The sequence below is a fragment of the Branchiostoma lanceolatum genome, chromosome 14 (assembly GCF_035083965.1).
Source record: "Branchiostoma lanceolatum isolate klBraLanc5 chromosome 14, klBraLanc5.hap2, whole genome shotgun sequence".
Lineage (NCBI taxonomy): Eukaryota > Metazoa > Chordata > Leptocardii > Amphioxiformes > Branchiostomatidae > Branchiostoma > Branchiostoma lanceolatum.
The window spans coordinates 11,510,486-11,530,810 of NC_089735.1; the positions used below are offsets into that span (position 1 = coordinate 11,510,486).

A 20,325-nucleotide genomic window follows, 5' to 3' on the forward strand; every position below is an offset into this window, starting at 1 on the left:
TAGAGACTACCGTCTCCCCCTACCATGATCAGTGTAACCGTCCAGTTATCTGAGAAGTTCTGTTCAACTTAATGGGTCCCTGGGAATCCTATGAGCGATACTGGTCACACCCCAGACATAATCTGTCAGCACAGTTTCCAGGCCTGCCCATGAGTAGTACCATATCATCCCAAGCAGATATAAGATCAGTCAGACTATTTTTGCCACATTCAGTACGTCTTTCTTTCAGTCCTTTTTTTTTTTAACTCCGCCCTAGATGTTGAAAAGACGTACAAAATGCCACAAAAACACGCGTAAAACAATGAGCCAGACTCTACATCTGCTTGGAGATTTTCTTTTAAAACAACATAAAGCACCACCGAATAAGTACTAGACAAAGCTATTTGCTCGGCCTCCACGGTCAGTGCTTGAACTACAACCCCTGACAGATGTAACTGAAAGAAAACGATTGATTTGCGTTATTTTATCGGGGAAACCATATTGACCGGGCACTCGTAAACATGTCTCGTTGCAAGGGACCTACAACATACTCGTTTTTTTTTAAGTCGGAAGGCTGTGTAAGATCAGCGGGCAAGACTCCAAGCCGGATCTTAAATACTAGTTAGCGCCAGCTGTTTATTTAGCTGTCAAGAACAAGTACCCGGTCGGCTGCTATCGGCTAGTAGTATGTTGGCCTCAGCAAGGACCTCAGTTTCCGTGTCACTAAGCGTGTCTGGATGTTGAGAAATGTGGAGAAGGCTTCGTCTATATGCCGTCGTTGCGATGGCAGCGTTAGCAACTTTACTGACAAGCTACATGAAAGACAGCTTCTTGCGGAAAGGAAAAAATTATAGGTAAGAGTAAAGCCTTTGCAATGTGATAATCTCTTGGCGATCGATTTTAAAAGTATTACAGGTTTTGGGGGCGTAGAAATGTTAGCCTGTGTGTCACCTACACTCGCCCCCTCAAACTACACATGTATTTTGTGGGAGCCGCGGTAAACTTTATAGAAAGGCACCCAGGCTATAGAAATGTGCCCTATCCCGCAAAGTTGGACACTTTTTCTTAGGCGTATACATCACGTTTTCTAGGGCGTGTGCTTATTTTCTAAGGCGTATACTTCACGTTTTCTAGTGCGTATACGTCAAGTTTTTAATGTTGTGGTTCCAACATTGGCTGATAGTTTCAAAAAAATTAAGATAAAGCAGGGAGGCTATCTTTGGTCGAGCTGTAGTACAGCTGAGTCAAAACAGACGTCATCTGTAACTCATTTGGAAAATACATGGTATTTTAAATGGACGAAACAAGACTTAAGGCCTCCTATGATTCTTTCATATCCCTCTCCATACATTCATTCGTCCATTTAAAGTAATTAAACCAAGCTCAAGAAATTAAGCACACAGCAGACGAAACACACTCAAACGTTGCAAGGTTTGAGATAAAACTGGAGGGAATGTCCCGCATAATGAGAGATTTTGTGGGCATAAAATGGGAACTAAGATAAGCTAGCCCTTCTCTCGTCCTACAAACTTGGCAGGCACTATATATTTGATACAGAGAGAGATTAGTTTTATCGACATTGTAGCCAAAGCTGGGGGTGGTTATGGCGGCGAGGCACAGTAACTTGTCCTAGCGCCAACATAGCCAGATATGAGTACAACATCTGGGAAACATCAGTCAAACGTGGGTGATGTTGTCTACTCTCCAAGCAGAGCATGGGTTTCGGCTGGTTTTTGACGTGTTTTTAGGCGTTATTGTCGTGCTTTCTACTTTGTCATTTTTTTTTTGTCTCGCGACACAACAAAAACGATGACAAAGTAGAAGGCATGACAAAAACGCCTAAAACACGTTAAAAACCAGCTGAAACCCTAGCTCTGCTTGGAGAGTAATGTTGTCAGGACCTAAGAATATCCTTCCAATTTGTTTCTTTCATTGCGCTCATTGATCATAGTAGATAGGTTGGTTCGTGATAATAGATGTCACGCCGAACTCCGAGTTTGAAAGAGCTCGAGGGAATAATTAATATATGTGCATATGAATATAACGATATATATATATCTCAGTTTCATCTGTTTTCAAGCCTCCTATAAGGATCAATGGATGCGTGGTAGTGAGAAATTAATTTGGAGAACATTTATAGACAACAGTCCGTGTATATACAATAACACATATCCTCTTACCTAACATCTTAAATAGAATTGTTTATCACATTGTCTTAGCCTGGAGGAATGGCTAAATGAGCCAAACCGGCGGTTTCGCTGCAGTAAGATAGAAATACGCCAGGGGGCATATTATCAAAGTTACCCTTCATTTTGCCGACACCTGCCCACATATCAATTATGATAAAGTCTATAGTAGTAAAAAGACCCATCTACAATCACACCAGCACCTAACACCCACGGCCTTCTTGGCGTATGTAATGATGTACTGTAGCATGCAATATAAAGGTCAACAATTGCAAATTCGAATAAAACAAGTTTCATTGTTACAGACAACCCGACATGACTTCCACACTCTTCGGTGCCAATCACAAAGACAGGGAAGACGTCATGTACGACTTTTTGGAACACTTTCAACCGAAACTCGACCCAAACTGGGAACTTCAATACGAGAGCTACAACAGGGACAGGGACTTCATGCCCTCGGTGAGACATAGCAAGCACTGTTAATCACCACGTGTGCTGGTGGTGGTGGCTAGTACCTAGTAACACCAGGTACAGGTACAGGTACAGGCCTAGGTATCGGTACAGAGGTTTAGGTGCAGGTCCGGACCTGTACCTGTACCTGAGCAATTTAAAAAATTAACATGTGTTCTTCTGAACTTCTTCTATAATTTCAGTATCTTTATTGAAAGAAAACAACTAGGTTTCCTACCGCCAAGCTCCCTTGGCCTTGCTGTCAAAACTCCCGGCCTGAATGATCTATTGCATATTAGTTACGTTGTTCCAAGGTATCACTTTGGTCGCGTTTGGTGTTGTATGAGGTCAGGAGATCAGTCACAAAATAAGCACATTCTTGGTGTAAATCTATGTCGGTACAGTACCGGTACTTCATGATCCGGTATTTTGGACCTTACCTAATCAGTTTTTATGGTACGGTACCGGTACACAGCACTAGTACCTAGTCAACACACAGGGCAGACTCATGTATATGTCACTAGAGATGCATGCAATCTGGCAGAATTCTACCGGTATAGATCCATCGTTGGCTAAATCTAAAGATACTCAATCAAAAAACATCAGAACTTTTCAATTTTGATTAATGTCACTTCAGATCAATGGATAGACTTGGAATCAAGAATTTATAAATGGGAGACAACCCTAACACATTCCTAGCATTATGGATCTATAGAGCTACTGCGGTAGAATCGGCGATTCTGCCAGATCAAAATATAAAACCTTCCTTACCAATAAAGGTGTCTAAGTCATTCTTGATATGTGACTCCATACTGTGCTACCCACTTCCATTGGTGCTGATTTGTAGTTGCTTTTGTGGGATCTGTACTTCTGTTTCTCAATAAAACAATGCGGCGAGGAAGCTAACACTTGTATAACGCAAACTCCAGCTGTCCGGGGATTTCTGTCCCCCGCCCTAGGGCGGCAAGGCGGTTACATGGCGGCGAGCCGTTACAGGATACTTGATTGAATTTAGGCTAGCTAAAAGAAAATGAATAGTCTAGCCGCAACATATATCATGGCAAGTTTCTCACTGCGAACTATCTTTTTTTTTTTCTTCCTTTCCTCTTGAGAAGACGTGTCCATACGGATTAGTGCACAGGAAGAACAAGTCGAGATGGTTCGAGTCTAGGTACATCGACGACATTAAGATCTTCATGGACAACGAAGACATAGAAGACGACAACTTCAAGAAGCTACAGTCCAAATATCTTCTGCCATTCGGCTACAAGGACAAAAACAAAACCGGTACATTGGTCCGTAACTTGTTTGTAACCTTTTCGACCGAAGAAAAAAAATAGTTACAGGTTTGCGTAGTTACAGGTTTGCGTAGCAAAACCTTTGTTGGATCCATTGGCATGTGGGGTGGCCGCCATCTTGATTTTGTGACGTCGCAGGGTAGCCATACCATTTCATTGGGAGGGGTGTTTTTTGGGGTCACTAGCGTTCTCTCTATTTTTAACAAATCGGCACACAACTATCACACATTCAAGTCAAATAAAAAGAAAAATTCAACAACAATTCATATTCATCAAAAGACCCCGTAATCGCTAAACTAACATAGCAAACCTGAAGTATGTAATATGTAGCACAAATACTTAACTCTAGTTTTTGAACGATTTTGCCACCGAAAATGTGCTTGGAGCTCCGTAGATTAAGTTTTTTACGTAATACTGATAATACTGTAATTCACTTTATCTTCACGGTAACAAACTTTCAAGGTGTAAGGAAAATGAACATTTTCACTGAACTTTAACTTCACGGTGGTGGCAAGTGATTTACAGAACGGATGTGTGAAGGATTCATAAATAATAAAAACTGTTTGTTTTTTTCGGCGATGATAAGTTCACGGTACAGAGGTGACCGTGAAAACCATGAAGATAAAGTTACCTTGTAAGAAACAAGAATTAGTCATCTTTATTTTCAAGCTGATCCCCAAATGCTAATTGCAAAGGAACACACACAAATACTATAACGTAAAAAGGTAAGATAAAAATGTCGAGTCTATAGATCTAACTGATTTTTCTAAGTACATGCATTACTGGGGGGGGGGTAGTGCCTTCTTTACAGACAGTGGCTAATGAATAGTTCCACGTTTTTAATGAACTGTGGGTTTTGTGATTTTAGCAGAAACAATCAAGAGGACTTAATGGCGGGCCGTGTCGTCTTGAGGGACAGACTAGCCTTGGTCCGGGCAATCCGACATGATGAGGAGGAGAAATTTCACGGTGGAAATGTAGTGTTTTGCTTTAGGTTTCCTAGATGGAGAAAGCTAAGAGAGATTGATCAATTCAATTAATTTTGCCTTCATTTTGTGTCCTGGTCCATCCTGGTCTGCCCAAAGCTGTTAGGGAGATTTTCAGCGTGCTGCGTGACCCTCCTGTGTGGGGGAGGGGGAGGAAGAAATGTGTGCGGTGTGCCGTGGTGGGCACGGGGGGACAACTCAAGGGCTCACGGAGGGGCAAGGAGATAGATAGCCACGACTATGTCTTCAGGTAGGTAAAAAAGTAGCCTATTATAGCTTCTTCTTCCTGACCACGTATGTCCATCTGCCGACAAGTCGGCAATTACTGCCATGTATCGGGTCAAATCAGGCTGTAAGGTTTTGGACCATCGCACACCGGGGCATGCCCCTACTCTTTTTTCGAAAGGTGTGGTGGGTTCTTTAACGTGCGTGGGGTGTGGCTCTCCCCAAACACGGGACCTCCCTTCATTTTACGTCCTATCCGAGGGACGTCCCTAACCTGTAGACTAGGTACAGATTTACACCTGAGTAAAGTGAGGAAATTTGTGTTAAGTGCCTTTCCCAAGGGCACAACGTCGGGGCGCATGTCTGGGGGGCAACCCGGAATTGAACCCGTTTCGACAGCTGAATGTTCTAACCATTTCGCCACACGGCGCCACGACCTCCCGAGTCTGCTTTTCGCAAATAGAGGCAAACGGTATCAATTCAACCCGGGGCCATACCTATTTTCAGAGAGGAGACTCGGGAGCTATAATAGGTCTTGATACCCGGCTAAGTAGAAAGGTGAAGGCCCCGCAGTCATTTTTAGGCCGAAGGGTCGGTGGGTTGTTAATGAATGACCTTTATTGCACATTTATGCCGCACTGGGCTAAGTACTGGTCACAACAGGACAAAACATGTTGAACAGATAGGGTTTACAGATACATAATAAGATTAAAATTGTGTCTTGGGAATGGCGGTTATTGCAAGCTAAGGTGAAGCCCATATCCTTCTCCTTCAACCTCTTACCTCCCCACCTCCCTCCCCACCAAGGAACTCGTGTAAAGTTCCTTTCCCAAGGACACAGCGTCTGGCGAGGAACGGCAGGAGTCTAATGGTTGACCTCTCCATCTCGTGTCCGCTAGTCTGTAAAGCCCCCGTCACAAATAAGAAATTCAGCTCGGCCGACGTGTTGGCGAGCTTCAAATGTGCATTTTCGGCCGAAGTACGGTCGACGTCCTGTTGATTGCGCGGGCGTCGGGCGACTTTTAGAAATACAAGTTAACATTGATCCAAATATTGGCCTTTTACCAGGTCAGTCGGTACTGACTTCGTTCATGTGCAAGTGATGGTACCATCTCATGGGGGATTTTTAGTTTTAGTGTTCGACGGACGTCGCCCGAGATTTTCATTGGAAAATACGGTCGACACTCGGGCGAATTTAAATTCGGCGAGCTTCGGGCGATCTACAAAGTCGGCCGACGCTCGCATGAATTGTGACGCCGGCTTTAACGTGAACCGAAGCTCATCCACATATAATGGCACTACTACGATCTGGACGAAAACGCATCGTGCTTCAGCTCAGTTGAAGATGACTGCTTTACCTAACCTTTTGCGATGTACATTATCATTTGACAATCCTACGGTAACGAGAGTAACTTCATCTTAGGTTGGTAGGTTGCAGGAAAACAATACTCCTTTGACACAACCTGAAGGAAATTTACCTCGCTGGCGAAATTGACCCATTTTTGCCCCAACATGTCCATGAGTCCCTTTACTTCAGGTCCTGTGGAAAATAGCTAGGCTGAGAAGTTAAACTAAAACGCCGTGGAGGTTACAAGACTATTATGTGTCATTTTGTTGTTGATTGTACATTATACAACTATGAGAGGAATACCCTATTTAATTGTATACAGGATAAGTTTCCTAGTTTTCGTTATTTAGATAGCTTAGAAAAATTTGTATTCCTTATGAAACTAGGCAAGCCATATCTCAAAAACCATGTATGCTCATTCATCTACAATTGCCTTTTAAGAAGCGAGAAGAAATTGAACATGTACATACATGTATAGCGGTATTAATTAGTATTTAGATGTAGTTACATATCACATTTTTGTTATCACTGTAACTATATTTCTGCTTGTCATCATGACCTGTACTTAGCTCATCAGAGCATAAACGTGCAATAAAGGTCTCTCATCATCATTTATCATTATCTTCCTAAGCCCACCCTACATGTAGACAATCTGTACTACATTTTCTTTATAAGCGGTCATCTTTTAGCGTTCTGTCCGGCACACACACAAAAAAAGCACAAAAATGTCTTTTCCAGGTTGAATCACGCTTTAGTCGGAAGTTGGTACGCTCGGGACGTTGGGAACAAGACTTCCTTCTACATCTTCTTCCCAGAGTCCGGGCATATACAACACGTCATCAAATCGGTACGTGCACGTGGTGCCTTTGTCATGCCTCACTTTACACAATAGTTCTTCTAGCTTGACGGTCCATCAGTTTTGGAAGGATTGATTCTGAAGTGAGATTTATAACAACAGAAAATGTTAAACTGGTCCTGTACTGGAGACAGATGTCCATCTTCCTTGCTACCTTGTCCCCCCAACGACCCGGAGGTCAAGGGACTAGGTAGGTAGGTAGGTAGGTAGGTAGGTAGGTACTGTAGACGATTTGGGTAAATCCGACTTTTTCTGTGTTGCAAATCACAAAGTCTGCTTTGGGATGAAGACATTCTCCTGTTGTTTTTTGACAATATTGCTCAAATAAGAAGCTAGTATGATGTATCTAGCATGGACTAATTGAATGAATGAATAATAAACGTTTGTTATGACACTTGCAAGTCTACCTCTTCCCTAGCTAACTCTTTATCAACAAGTAATTTGCCGTTGATGAAATAAACTGAGAAAGTACGAAGTAAAAGAAGCAATGAATATCACCAAATTGTATGAAATGTACCAGAAAGGATCGTCTTATAGGGAAGTAGCATTTCACAAGTTCAGTAAGCTAAACTTATGCATTCTAATAGTTCATTTGTATACATTAGAATGTACTGTTACCTGTTCCAGGACCCTATTCTAGTTTACATCCCGTTTAAGGATTGGGATTTGGCGTGGATGGCCGGTTGGCTGATTCGGAAGAAGGTCCCGCCGCCTCAGTGTTGGGTGGACAAGGAACCTGACTGTCGCAAATATGGGTATTGATTGTTTGTTTGTTTGTTTGTTCGTATTGCATACCCGGTGAAACGCCTCATGGCATAACACACCAGGTTTGTGCTAAACAGTACAGTACAACTTGCATATCCGGAAAGATATATTTGATCCACACACGCCGGGAAGGACCCCTACACTTTTCACCTTCATCTTCATTTCGAGTACCCTCTAACAACCCCTGAAGGGGTTTTCGATAAGTGTGGTGGGTTCTTTTAGGTGCTCGAGGTGTGGCTCTCCTCCAAAACGGGACCTCCATTGAACGTCCTATCCAAGGGACGTCCCTAACTGACAATGGTTCACAATGTGTCACTGAAAATTCAACAATTGTAGTACAGAACTTTAGAAATAGTTTCACATGTAACCGTTCGCCGGTCAAATGCAAACGGCTGGGTTACTCTTTTAAATACTAAAAAAAAAGTTAGGTTGCCTTCCGATGATAAAAATATGATAACCCACAATATGTGTAAGTTTAGCTTCAAGGCATCTACCGTTTGATGTAAATACCATATAAATGTCATAGAATGGCATTCTAGTAATGTCGGAGACAACCACGGAAGATAACGCAAAAAATAGTTACTCAAGCAACTGGTTGAAATTTGTCAAGCCACTGACGAAAGACAGCGGATGCTGTCTGAAACGTCTGACTGTTTCAAAATATTATCCAGTTGCTTGAGCAAATATTTTTGGCATATCTTATTACCTGGATGTCTAACCTTCATCAACGCACAGAAGATAACGTTAATGACCCTAGGTTATATACTCACGGTTTAAAGGTATAGAGACATCATATTTATTATGTATTATATGTATCCTATATTATATATAACAGATATTTTGTTCTGACTGAATCTATGAATAGCTACCCCGGAGAGCCGAAGCTGGTTCGCCCGGAGCGGCTCCGTCTCGCCCACCCTGACTTCCTGCGCTACGTGTTCTGTAACTACCTGAACGCCACCGGTCAGAGACCCACCACGGGAGTCTTCACCGCCTTCATGGCCGTGCACATGTGTGACCAGGTCTCTCTCTACGGATTCGGATTCGACCCGAGGTGAGAGAGATAGTTACCTCGATAGCAACTCTTTTCTTCATTTTCTTCTTCTTTCTTTCTCCCAAGGAGGATCAACCTCCTTGTTTTTACATACCCCCTCCAACACAAACTCCGTTCTCTGGAAACATGCCCAACTCTCGCGAGAACGAAACTCGTCGAAGTCTCGCGAGAACACAACTCTCCCGGGCCGCGAGAGAGAATGGTTACGTCTTTTTTTCCTGTTTTAGCCTACTGTCTCCTAAGTCATAGTCCAGATTACTGTGCAACAAAAAGCAAAAGCTATATGCAGTTTCAATTTTAATTACATTGCCATGATATCAATATCTCATTTTGTACTTTCCCCCCACAGGTACCCGATGCACTACTATGACCAAGACATTTTCACGGAGCCCAGAGAGAACGACACAGCTCACAATTTCGGAAACGAGCGGGCGCTGTGGCGTATTCTGGACCGGGAAAACATTGTTCGCTGGGTTCGAAGATGATAAGTGCTACACTGCAAAGAAAGATTACAAAGTGTCCTTTCTCCATGTGTTTTCCCATTCCTGTTTTTCTGTTCCAACTAGATTGGCACAAAATTGGAGAAACTGCAACAAAATGGTAGTCAGGTAAAACATGTGTTTTTCGAGAGTTGTTTCCTTTTACGTTGCAAAATAGTTTCCCTCTCACTTTATCGTCTGCCGGAGTGCCCTTGTGAAGTAAATGAAACTAACAGAATAACAGCCATTTCATTTTGCCCTCAGAGTTAGCACAACACGTTCTGTTGGTCATTTGCAATGCTTAAATAGATTGTCCTCAGGACATAAAACTTGGAAGTTGGGCGTCTTGGACAAATTTAAGCATGCTCCGCAAGACGGAAGTTACAAATTGCAGTGCTTCATACGATTTGTTTACACAATACCATTCTTTGCTGATGACACCACAGGGTTTATTAGCAGACGTTTCCTCTAACAATATTTTGCTCTCAAACTTAACGGAATTTTTTTTTGATTCGAAGGATGGATAAGGAATACTAAAATTGCAGTTAAGTATGGATTTTGTTTGTTTTAGGCAAAACAACACTTAATCCAAATTTCATGACGTCACGATGACGACAGAAGACACAGGTACCATTGACTCCTTATTGATATCATATACATTAGTCGGAATAAAACCAACACATTGCCCGAAACAATTATATACACAATCATTAAATGCTGTACATTTTGCTCACATCTCTTATGACTCTTCGTTTAAGTTATATATAATATTGTCGAAATTACGTCTTAGTATTTGCTTTTCTTAATTTTTTCACCAAATTAAGAAGACCCTCCAACGGCGCCATGACATTTGTTCTGTTGGTGCCGACGATAGATGACATTGCGGTGCACTGCGCCTGCGTGGTACATAAGCGGCCAGGGTCCGTCAAACTCTTCCCGGCATTCCCTGCACAGCCAGCGGCGAGGCATTGTCTGGTCTGGAAAGCAGCCATCATAATATCATGAGTTACAAATACAAGCAAACTGACGAAGAATAACAAACCCAATGCACTACTGGCAGTTGCCCCGCCCTTCCGATCAAACAACAACAACTCGCAAAAATTGCTACAAGCGTTAACAACGTCGATGAAGGTTAGACATCTAGGTAATAAGATACGCTAAAAACACTTATTCGAGCAACTGGATATGATTTTGGAAACGGCCAGACGTTTCAGGTAGCATCCACTACCTTCGAAAGTCAGGTTTTAACCAAAAACGATAATCATCAAGCTAATTATAATGCATGACGATGATTAACCTGATATAAGTCTTTCAATCTACAAGTGCATGGTCGATGAATCAGAAACAAATAAATCCAGTCCAGCAGCAGAGATTGAAATAAGAATGTATTTCCGTCTTTTATTTTTATCCTGGATTCAGTTTTCTTGGATTCTGCGATTGCTTTTGACATCCTATGACAAACATGGTGTTTGCGCTCACGTGGCTATGACGTAAGTTTTGTCCGCCATGTTGGATTGTTAAACCAGGAAGTTGCCAGGTAGATGTGATTTTTTATACGTGATCACTGAGGCGTAATTTTGACATAAACAAAAGCAACGCACATTTTATTCCAAACATGGCGTCTGTGACGTCACGTACAAAAACATTCCTTTTTACCTCTGACGTTGTTTTCACCACGCCGCATGCGCAGTCCTCTTGGTGTGCATTTGCAGACGACTTTTTTCCTACAACCGTCCGACTTGTGTTTGCGCAGGAGCGCTACGGTCACGAAGAGCTGCCGACACGTCCCACAAATTAAGATGTCCGACGTTTCTAGAAAAAAAAACATTAAACATAATATATAAAATGTACAGTGCATAGTCAGAAGTACCTACCCTTGCATCCATAGGAATTCTATCAATTTTAACTCAAAACATACGAATTAGTAAGATTTCTTATACATTGTACATAGCTAAGTTTTTGTTACCTGTTAGCAGTTCTATAGTCCGCTTACAATGATTAGAGGTATGTGTAGGTCCAGTTATTGTATTCCTGAAGCCCCTGTCACACAGTCGACAAGCTTCAGCTGTATTGTATTATTTTGTCGCAAGAAGATTGCCGAATTTCAAAATTCAGGATCGCGCGATGATCGAGAGAACACCTGGTGCATTACTGCCGAAAATGCATGTCCTTTAATTTTAAAGCTGACAGACTCGTCGGCCGATCAATTTGCTGTGTAACAGGGTCATTTAGGAAGGTAGCAGACGCACTACCGAAACGTATTAACAGGTCCAAAGTATTTGGTTATTTAAGTACAAGAAGACTCCAATGTCCGACAAAGAACAGTTATATCCAATTCCAAGCAGATGTTGGGGGAGGCTGAATCGCTACGGTTTCCTAGCTGCCGATCGCTGTGACAAACCGCCTTCCTAGAGGAACAGTACACAACGCACCTATACAAAGGTTTACCACTGGCAGCATTTACTGGGGAAACCATGAACCGACCGAGCGCGGAAACACATCCGTTCTGCCGCGGTAGCCCCAATTACGAGACCATGGCGTGTATTTAGGGGCAGACCCAACGCTTATGCGAGCTAGACAAATTGGACGTGATTTGTCCGTTAACTAAGTCATTTATAAAGATGCTGGTATCTGAGAAATGTGGGTGTTGTGGATTTTGAAATACATGTAGGAGGGACGAACGACCTTAAAGTCACCCTATATTAATCAGTGGATTTTGTGCTTTTACAACATCTTTTAGTGATGATTAAAAATGTGCCGGCGAATTGCTCAGGCCGTTACGAATCATTCATTTTGTCCAAAGCCACGCCACAATGTATTCTAGTGTCGTTATTCTACAGTTCAGCGCCAATTGAGGGAGAAGTGTATCGGATGGAACGTGGTGGTGCATGCAGTATCTCTCTACCAACTCATATGCATCCCCTCATGCCAGACCCGTCGTTTCTGTACCTCAAGCAACGACCCTGGCGTATCGGCCTGTCTTCCGTCCTTCTCACTGCGTTAATCAGATAGGAAAGGTTATCAGCCAATCACGTCGCCGCTAATGGTCAAGAGACAACGTGATTGGCTGGTATATTCCCCTCCAACAACAGGAAGGAGTTCATGTGATTGGCTGAGCGCTGCTCAGCGCTAACGCATCGAGAAGGACGGAACGCAGCCCGGTACGCCAGGGTTGTTGCTTAAAACACACAAGCGGGGGCCTGGCATAAGAGAATGTTCTAATTCAACTCTGCCAAAACCCGTCACATTGTCGATTTTTACTTATGATAATAAGTTTATTACATGCCCAAAGACTTATTGCAAGCACATGTGACATTGACATAATGATAATGAATGCAATGATATTAAGAACTAATTCTTACTTTATTCTAAAATATATATCGAGCTAGTTTTGTTAGGTTTGATATCTTGTTTTGAGGCAATGAAATATGAATTTACCCACTTTTATAATATGTGGGTTCCATGGGAGAATTGTTTTCTCATGGTTAGAAATAGTGGGAAAGTGAGAATTATTTTGGAATCATTGGTAAATAAATTGATATTGGTTTCTTTTATCATCATAAAGTGTGCAACTAGAGATGAAACAACTTCTAAGTCTTCCACGGTAGTAGAGGGCAGTATTTGCAAATGCTATGTTGATAACTAGTATCTTTATTGAGGAATATGTCTTCAGACACAGATTGAACATGCCAAGTCTATACTGCATCACGCTTGGAGCATTCTGTGTATTACTTCAGATGCCTCTATATATAGGCGTTCGCAAGTTCTCACTGTTCAGACGTAAATTTGATGGTTGTGTAATAAAGGGGAATTACCTTGGACAACCTCAGAAATATTCATACAGACGCAAGGCAGGCTTTCATTTCAGAATGACAAATTGAGTTGGGAGTGCCGGCGTTGCCTCACATCATCTGTGCTGCTTTTTTGTCAAGGATGAAGTCTGCCATCGCAGTTTCTTTTTCGTTGACCAACCAACCAGTTCTTTTTTAGTATCCACGTACATAGACACTTAGCACCCATGTATGCTTTATGGCGTGATTTTCCGGTAACGTTTCCGCATTTCCGCCGCTATAACGACATACAGGTATAGGGGCTTTTTTATTTCTTTTACGACTTAAAAGCATACGATGAGGCGAGGCCGTGGTTATAGCCAGGGTTGTAAGGGCTGAATTTATAGATCTGTTGGTCCATGGAAAATATCACAGTCTCGTTATAAGGATGTAATGTCCTGCATCAATAAGTGCCGAACTACCCCCACCCACTGATAGTCCGTTCAGCGACCAAAATAGGATTCATGTACGACCTATCACGTTATAATTGGACTATGATCTATGACGTGAATGTATGATTTGAAAGACAACAAAAGACCCCGAAGTCTTAAGAAACACTTCTTTATTGATGACATTTATTTGAACTAATGATGAGAGTTTGGGGCGCTCAGCGGCCGCCAGTTCAATTAATTCTTTCGGAAGTAATAGTTTTCGTGCATTTGTGACCTTTCCTTGAACCACCCAAGGTTACTGTCGCCTGTCTTAAGAGCTGTTGAAAATAATTAGCGAGTAAGTCTCATGGTTTTGAAGTTCGTTGCCCCCAATTATAAAGATGCCGTGTGACCCCTTCTCAACCTCTCGTCTGATGCCACATAAACATCCAGGACTCTCGTTCGAACGGATATGGTGTACGCCTGTCCGTTTGAAGCTTGAAGGGAAGCTAGGGAGAGTACGGGCTTAGAATGAAAGGTTCAGGCAAGGATCGACTGCAGGGGGATTTTAAACGCTACGTCACCTAACAGAAAGAGATTTTGAGCATATTATGAAAGTGTGCAACTGTTTTCAAACACAAAGAGAATGGACTCATTGAATTTCTCAACCAGTCGTGTATCTGGTCTTCGGATAAATGATTATGAGAGTGCTTAGTTATTTTGAATAAGACAAGAGGACTGGTCGAAAACTCGCTACCGGTCAACTGAATAGATTAACTGACTATTGTTTATAGTTTGAAACCACGACCAGACCTCCCCGTCGAATTGAAAGATTGAAAAATTGAAAAATTAAAAAAAATGGTAGAAAATGGCCAAAATATGGATACTTGCAAGGGGGACTGAGCTTGCCTTCGAGATCATTCTTTCTACCGCTGGTTACAAATGATAGCTCTATGGTCCTCTACCTCGTCCTGGAAATCAATTGGCCAATTTTTACTATTTTACAAAATAATGCTTAGGTCCCAATTGGAAAAAGGGGCCTCGCCGGGTAGTTGACGGGCTGTTTTGTGTACTTCCGGGCGTGACCCCTATACGTGGCCCTGTTGGACACCCTGCATGCGGCTGGCGGGCTATTTTTGGCCCAGCCAGGACCCCGAATCATTTTAAATCGGAATTAAAATCAACGCAGGACCTGGTAACAGATAGACGCCGTGAGCTAATCGTGCGAACACCGGGAGGTATACTACCCGTACCCAATAGTCCGTCGGGACAAATCTAAATTTGTGGTTTCGGGGCCCGACCGGGACTACACCTCCTACGAGCACTGGCCTAAGCATTAGCTTGACAGTCGCGACAGTGTGTGTAAAATCAACGCGGGACCTGGTAACAGATAGACGCCGTGAGCTAATCGTGCGAACACCGGGAGATACAGTCCACGTACCGTGCAGTCCGTCGGGACCAATCTAAATTTGTGGCTTCGGGGCCTGACCGGGACTACACCTCCTACGGGCACCGACCTAAGCATTAGCCAGACAGTCACGACAGTTTGTGTATTTCTGCGCAACCCCCCGCACGAGAGTCACATTGACAGATGCATGAAGCAATGCCGGACTTTCCTATTTAGCGTCCGATCCCACGGGAGCGTCTCAGTCGTCGTTTTCCAAATGGTTTCTCCGATATTCAATTACCTCGACCTGTATAGACTGCTGGGGTGGTCATCAGTCAGACTTTACAAGTAGTCTTTATGTACGGACTAACCCTGCCGTAAATCCAACCTGTACGACGTGCCAAATGACATACCTTGACGTATATGTACTGGTGATACGCGTATCATACAAGGTGTTCAATGCTTGTATTGATGTCAATTACGAAATCCAACAAAAGACAGGGAAGTGAAAGGACATCAAGTCTGGAGCTAGTCTTAGAAACAGCTAAGAGTGGCCACTAACTTTCACTTAAATGTATTGTCATTATCGATAACTGATAGACTCTCGAGATGATGTCTTGTGTTGCAGCGAGAGATAGAAACAGACAGACAGATTGACAAAGAAAGAGACAGCTAGAGATAGAGTGAGATGGCTAGACTGAGATAGAGACCGTCGGATAGAGAGACAGAGAGAGATCTAGAGACATATGGACACACACAGAAATAAATAAATCAACAGACAGACAGACAAGTAAAAAAAAGCAATACTTGAGGAAGAAGTCTCAAGTCGAATTCCATACCGATATTTCCCGCATGTTTCTCTGTGTTTCCTCTCCGGCCTGTTGCTGGGATAGAAGAGGCGGTTTCTCCAGAATCTTGTCCTGGTTGTGTTTCTCCACACGATCGGGCGGCTGAGTCAACCTCCTTCGATCTTCTTACCTCACGATCGATGCTATTCAATAAGAAAAGCACTAAAGTGTGACTTATGCAACACTAATTGATTATTAAAGTTGTGGCGTATCTGATGTACATATATAACGTACGGAAAATGAAGATGTATTTCACGTTCGGTTTTACGGATGTAATCCGCCTCCATAGCTCAGATGGGAGAACGTTAGACTGAAGATCTAAAGGTCCCTGGTTCGATCCCGGGTCGTTTAAATTTTGTTTCTAATGAGAACCTACACCCCCTCCCTTTCAACGAATAGTGGTGCGTCAGTGAGCTGGCTCTTTTCAATTCAAGAACTGACGTTGAATCAAATATAAAGTAAAGTGCACAAAAAACATTGTACATGAACCACCACCAAAACACTAATATTTTCTATATACTCAAATGATTGATCATTTCTGACAAGGTAATAAAGGCGTCATAAGGGGTACAGCACAAGAAAATCACTCTAAAATTCCACTGAGGTACGTACAATGGCCCAACGTGAGCATGATCCTGTCAACTCAACTGTCATACGTCCTTTGACAATGCGACAAACGGCATTTTACCGAATAGATAGTATGGAAATGTCAGGATACCTGTTTGGTGTGTCACTGCCATCCCGCCCCGGCCCATGGACCGCTCCAGGCATGATTCTCCTCACACTACAACAGGAAGTCACGATTCAATCGTCGGGCCGGAGTCAGGCCTCAGGGGCGAGCCATTGTTGCCTCGACTGTGGGGCGACTTGTGCATCTGCATGTTGTACACGTGCCTGTAGCTCTACTGGTATCAGCTTCACAGTTGAGCTCTATTATGGCTGGGAGACCCCGGTTTAAATCATGGGGAGAGTATCTCGGTTGGGACTGCACCCGTCTTTTTGAAGGGGCCGTAACATAATGGGAGGAGGGGGTTCGAGAAGGTGCACCGAGCACATTAATTAGATCGTTAACCCCTCTATGAAAAATGAAAACCCTGCCACAGAAACAGTAAGGAAATTTGCTAACCTGTCTGCCACTAGACACTACAAGGTGAAAAACAACAATCCTGCGCATGCGCAAACCTTCTGGGTGGCTTGCGGTTTTCTGTGGATTTTGTTTTGGGACTGGTTTGCGCCGTTTTCGTACCGCGGTAAACTAGTCCCAAAAGTCATAGAAAACCGCCAGCCACCCAAGAAGTGTGCAGGAGGTTAGGGCCTTGGTTAGGGCCATAAATGTGGAAGCAAGTTACGTTTTCATGCGTGTTGAATTGATTTCAATAGGGAGCGCTCGTACGCGGTCCATTGTTGAAACACGACGGATTGCCATAGTTTTGCCCGTTGAATCGGGTCCGTGTATTTACCGAAATACACGAAATGCACGAAAACCTTTTCTTGTCCCCAGGGCCATAAACACATTATTCTATGCTATTAGATATAGCATCCTGTGATGTTTAATCATCCAATCATACTGTATTTTGATAGATTTCACCCATCTTCATGTGTATCTCGTGTATTTCGAAGGTGTATTTCGTGTACTTAATGCATTTCATGAATTGTGGTAAATAAACGGACCGGTTGAATCGGCTTGTTTTTCGTCAATTCTATATGTAGAGATGTGGAGGTCCTAAAGTCCGGGAATGGTGCATAGTTCCCTAGCTGAAACTATTGGCTGCAAAATGGTGTAAGGTACCCTGGGAGCCCAGACTAGGACCGGGCCGCTAGCGATTTCCTTCGGCGGCCCAAGACAGTCAGCCCGCCCAATCTTAATCAACGCTCCGGTGAGTTGTAGCCCGGGGGAGTGGACCGGTCAACTTTCGGGCTAGAACTCCCCCGGTGCGCTAATTACGGTATCAGCGGGCTTGGAGCTCTGGGCCGCCGAAGGAACTGGCTAGAAGGAACCGACTAAAAGGAACCGGCTAAAAGGCCCGATGAACAGTCTGGTTCCCAGGGTAGGTGTAAGGCAGCAAGGTGTTGTTGTGGTTAGCAATTAGGCTTATCAAGTTTGATTTTCATGGTTCTTTGTTTGAATCCATCGCAGACAGGTATATAGTGTTTGTTGAACTGTTGTGAAAGGCGTTTGACACCTATTTCCTCACTCGACTCAGCCGAAAATGAGTACCTGACTTCGGGGAAGGATGCCAGTGGGGAAATGCATCAGGCATACAAGTAATCAGCGAAAAATTTACAATAATGAATAAATTTTTTTTTTTTTTGAATGAACGAAGACTTATCCGGACTTTGATCAAATAGTCTGTATCATTTTTATATCTTATCTAGCCTCCTTTCGTTTGTTTGTTTGTTTGTTTGTTTATTTGTTTGTTTGTTTTATTAAGATCTCCTTTGCAGGCTTTCTGGTCGGCGCTGGCGTTCGTTTGTGACACTTGAAACATATCAGCGGCAGGTTCTTTTGAAATGCAAAGAAGGCTATATTCTATCTGACCTTCACCACCTACACGCCACATAAAGTGCACGTGCTCTGGTGAAGTTCAAGAACAAAATTGATACATACTATTCATGTATCGTCAGAGATGACTTTGCCACGATTCGTTGTAGAAACGACGTCTCTAAACCACAGGGGTCGGAAACACTGTGCGTGCGCGTGTCAATCATATCGTGTGCAGTTCTTTCAAGAAGCTTTGCTGTTGCGTCAGCCAACAGGCCGGACGGAGGCAGCGCGGCGGGGTTTTGGATTTGCGGTTTGAATAGATGCAATTGTTTGGAATTGATGTGTTAGGAGTATATATACATATGCACAGGTGCGTTCGATCGTGGGTGGGTTTGGTAATGTTGGGTAAGGTATTTGGCATATTTTCCAAATCAATGTAGAGTGTACATTGTAGACCACGTCAAATCCAAAGTAGATTCTGACAAGTCCACGTCAGAATGTTGTCAACTTACATCAGTGCACAGTTACTTACACCACGACAAGCGTTCTTTTTCCAAGCAGTATATGTTTGGGGAAATAACATTCTCAATAGTTTGTGACTTCCCTCTACCTTTAACTACAAAAACTGTTGCAGCAACTCCACAAGCAATATGGTCATGGTCTAGTCTCTAAATCTCCGTCGAATCGGAGAAAAAAGTTGTAGAAATCTTCCAAAATTAGCGACAGAAATGAGGAGGAAAAATTCATTCCGGAAAATGTTGACTGCATGACTATGCATTTTTCCAGCTAACCACGGAGCCTGGTAGAAACTATTTTGGCTTTGAGATTACCAAACTTTGCGCCGATATATACTAACACTAACAGTTCTTTACGCAACCTTCTGAGATGATGTACCGTCAACTTATTATTCTCTTATTCTCTCTCAACATATGATTACTCTCTTGTCAGTTCTATCTAACATACTGCATTTAGCCCGAATTGTGCATGAATATGCAGTAAACTCATTATTTTCGAGTGGTGATCTGGTGACCTTGTGGTAAGGGTTGTTGAATCTTAAGGCTGTTGAACTTTACAGGTCCCAATGTTGTACCGTCAACGTATTTTTCTCTTATTCTCTCTCAACGTAGTATTATTCTCTTGTATCTAACTTATTGCATTTAGCCCCAATGGGGCATGAATATGCGATAAACTTCATTGTCATTATTCTCGAGTGGTGATCTGGTGACCTCGTGGCTAGGGTTGTTGAATTTCACCGGGTTGTTGAAGTACCGTCAACGTATAATTCTCTTATTCTCTCTCAACGTACTATTAATCTCTTGTATCTAACTTATTGCATTTAGCCCCAATGGGGCATGAATATGCAATAAACTTCATTGTCATTATTCTCGAGTGGTGTAATTAGGGTTGTTGAATTGTTGAAGTACCGTCAACGTATCATTCTCTTATTCTCTCTCAACGTTCTATTACTCTCTTGTATCTGTTATGGCATTCACTCGTAATCTTTATTCAGATCATTCAGAAGTACAGATACAGATACAGATATTCGAGTAAGATGACCGTGTCAGTTCCTACGCCTGAGTGAGGAGGGTTGACACGGTAGCCTTCGCGTGGATTTGTTTAGGGTGGATCATGCCATGTTGCGAATCTGAGACCCACACACTTTGGGCATCCGTCTTTTCCAGCGGCACCAATTCGAGGGAGATGTGCTGGTTCTGGTTGGAATGCTTGCAGCGAGCTGCCGGATGACTCTTACACTCGAGATCAAGTCCGCCTTGATA

At 42.9% G+C, this 20,325-nt stretch overlaps 1 protein-coding gene and 1 long non-coding RNA gene across 2 annotated transcripts; one reads left to right on the forward strand and one right to left on the reverse strand.

Annotated features, from left to right (window-relative positions):
* The first annotated feature begins 283 nt into the window (after positions 1-283).
* LOC136448903 (CMP-N-acetylneuraminate-beta-galactosamide-alpha-2,3-sialyltransferase 1-like) lies at positions 284-10,361 on the forward strand. The gene is made up of 8 exons (XM_066448611.1): positions 284-833; positions 2,471-2,624; positions 3,731-3,902; positions 4,999-5,149; positions 7,211-7,319; positions 7,956-8,083; positions 8,959-9,147; positions 9,497-10,361. Exons 1-8 carry the CDS (start codon positions 727-729, stop codon positions 9,630-9,632), a joined length of 1,146 nt encoding a protein of 381 aa, XP_066304708.1. The 5' UTR covers positions 284-726; the 3' UTR covers positions 9,633-10,361.
* LOC136448904 (uncharacterized) lies at positions 10,172-16,147 on the reverse strand. The gene is made up of 3 exons (XR_010757946.1): positions 16,054-16,147; positions 11,283-11,438; positions 10,172-10,603 (listed from the first exon to the last, which is right to left on the reverse strand). It is a non-coding gene; the product is annotated as an uncharacterized lncRNA (long non-coding RNA).
* Between the last annotated feature and the right edge of the window lie 4,178 nt (positions 16,148-20,325).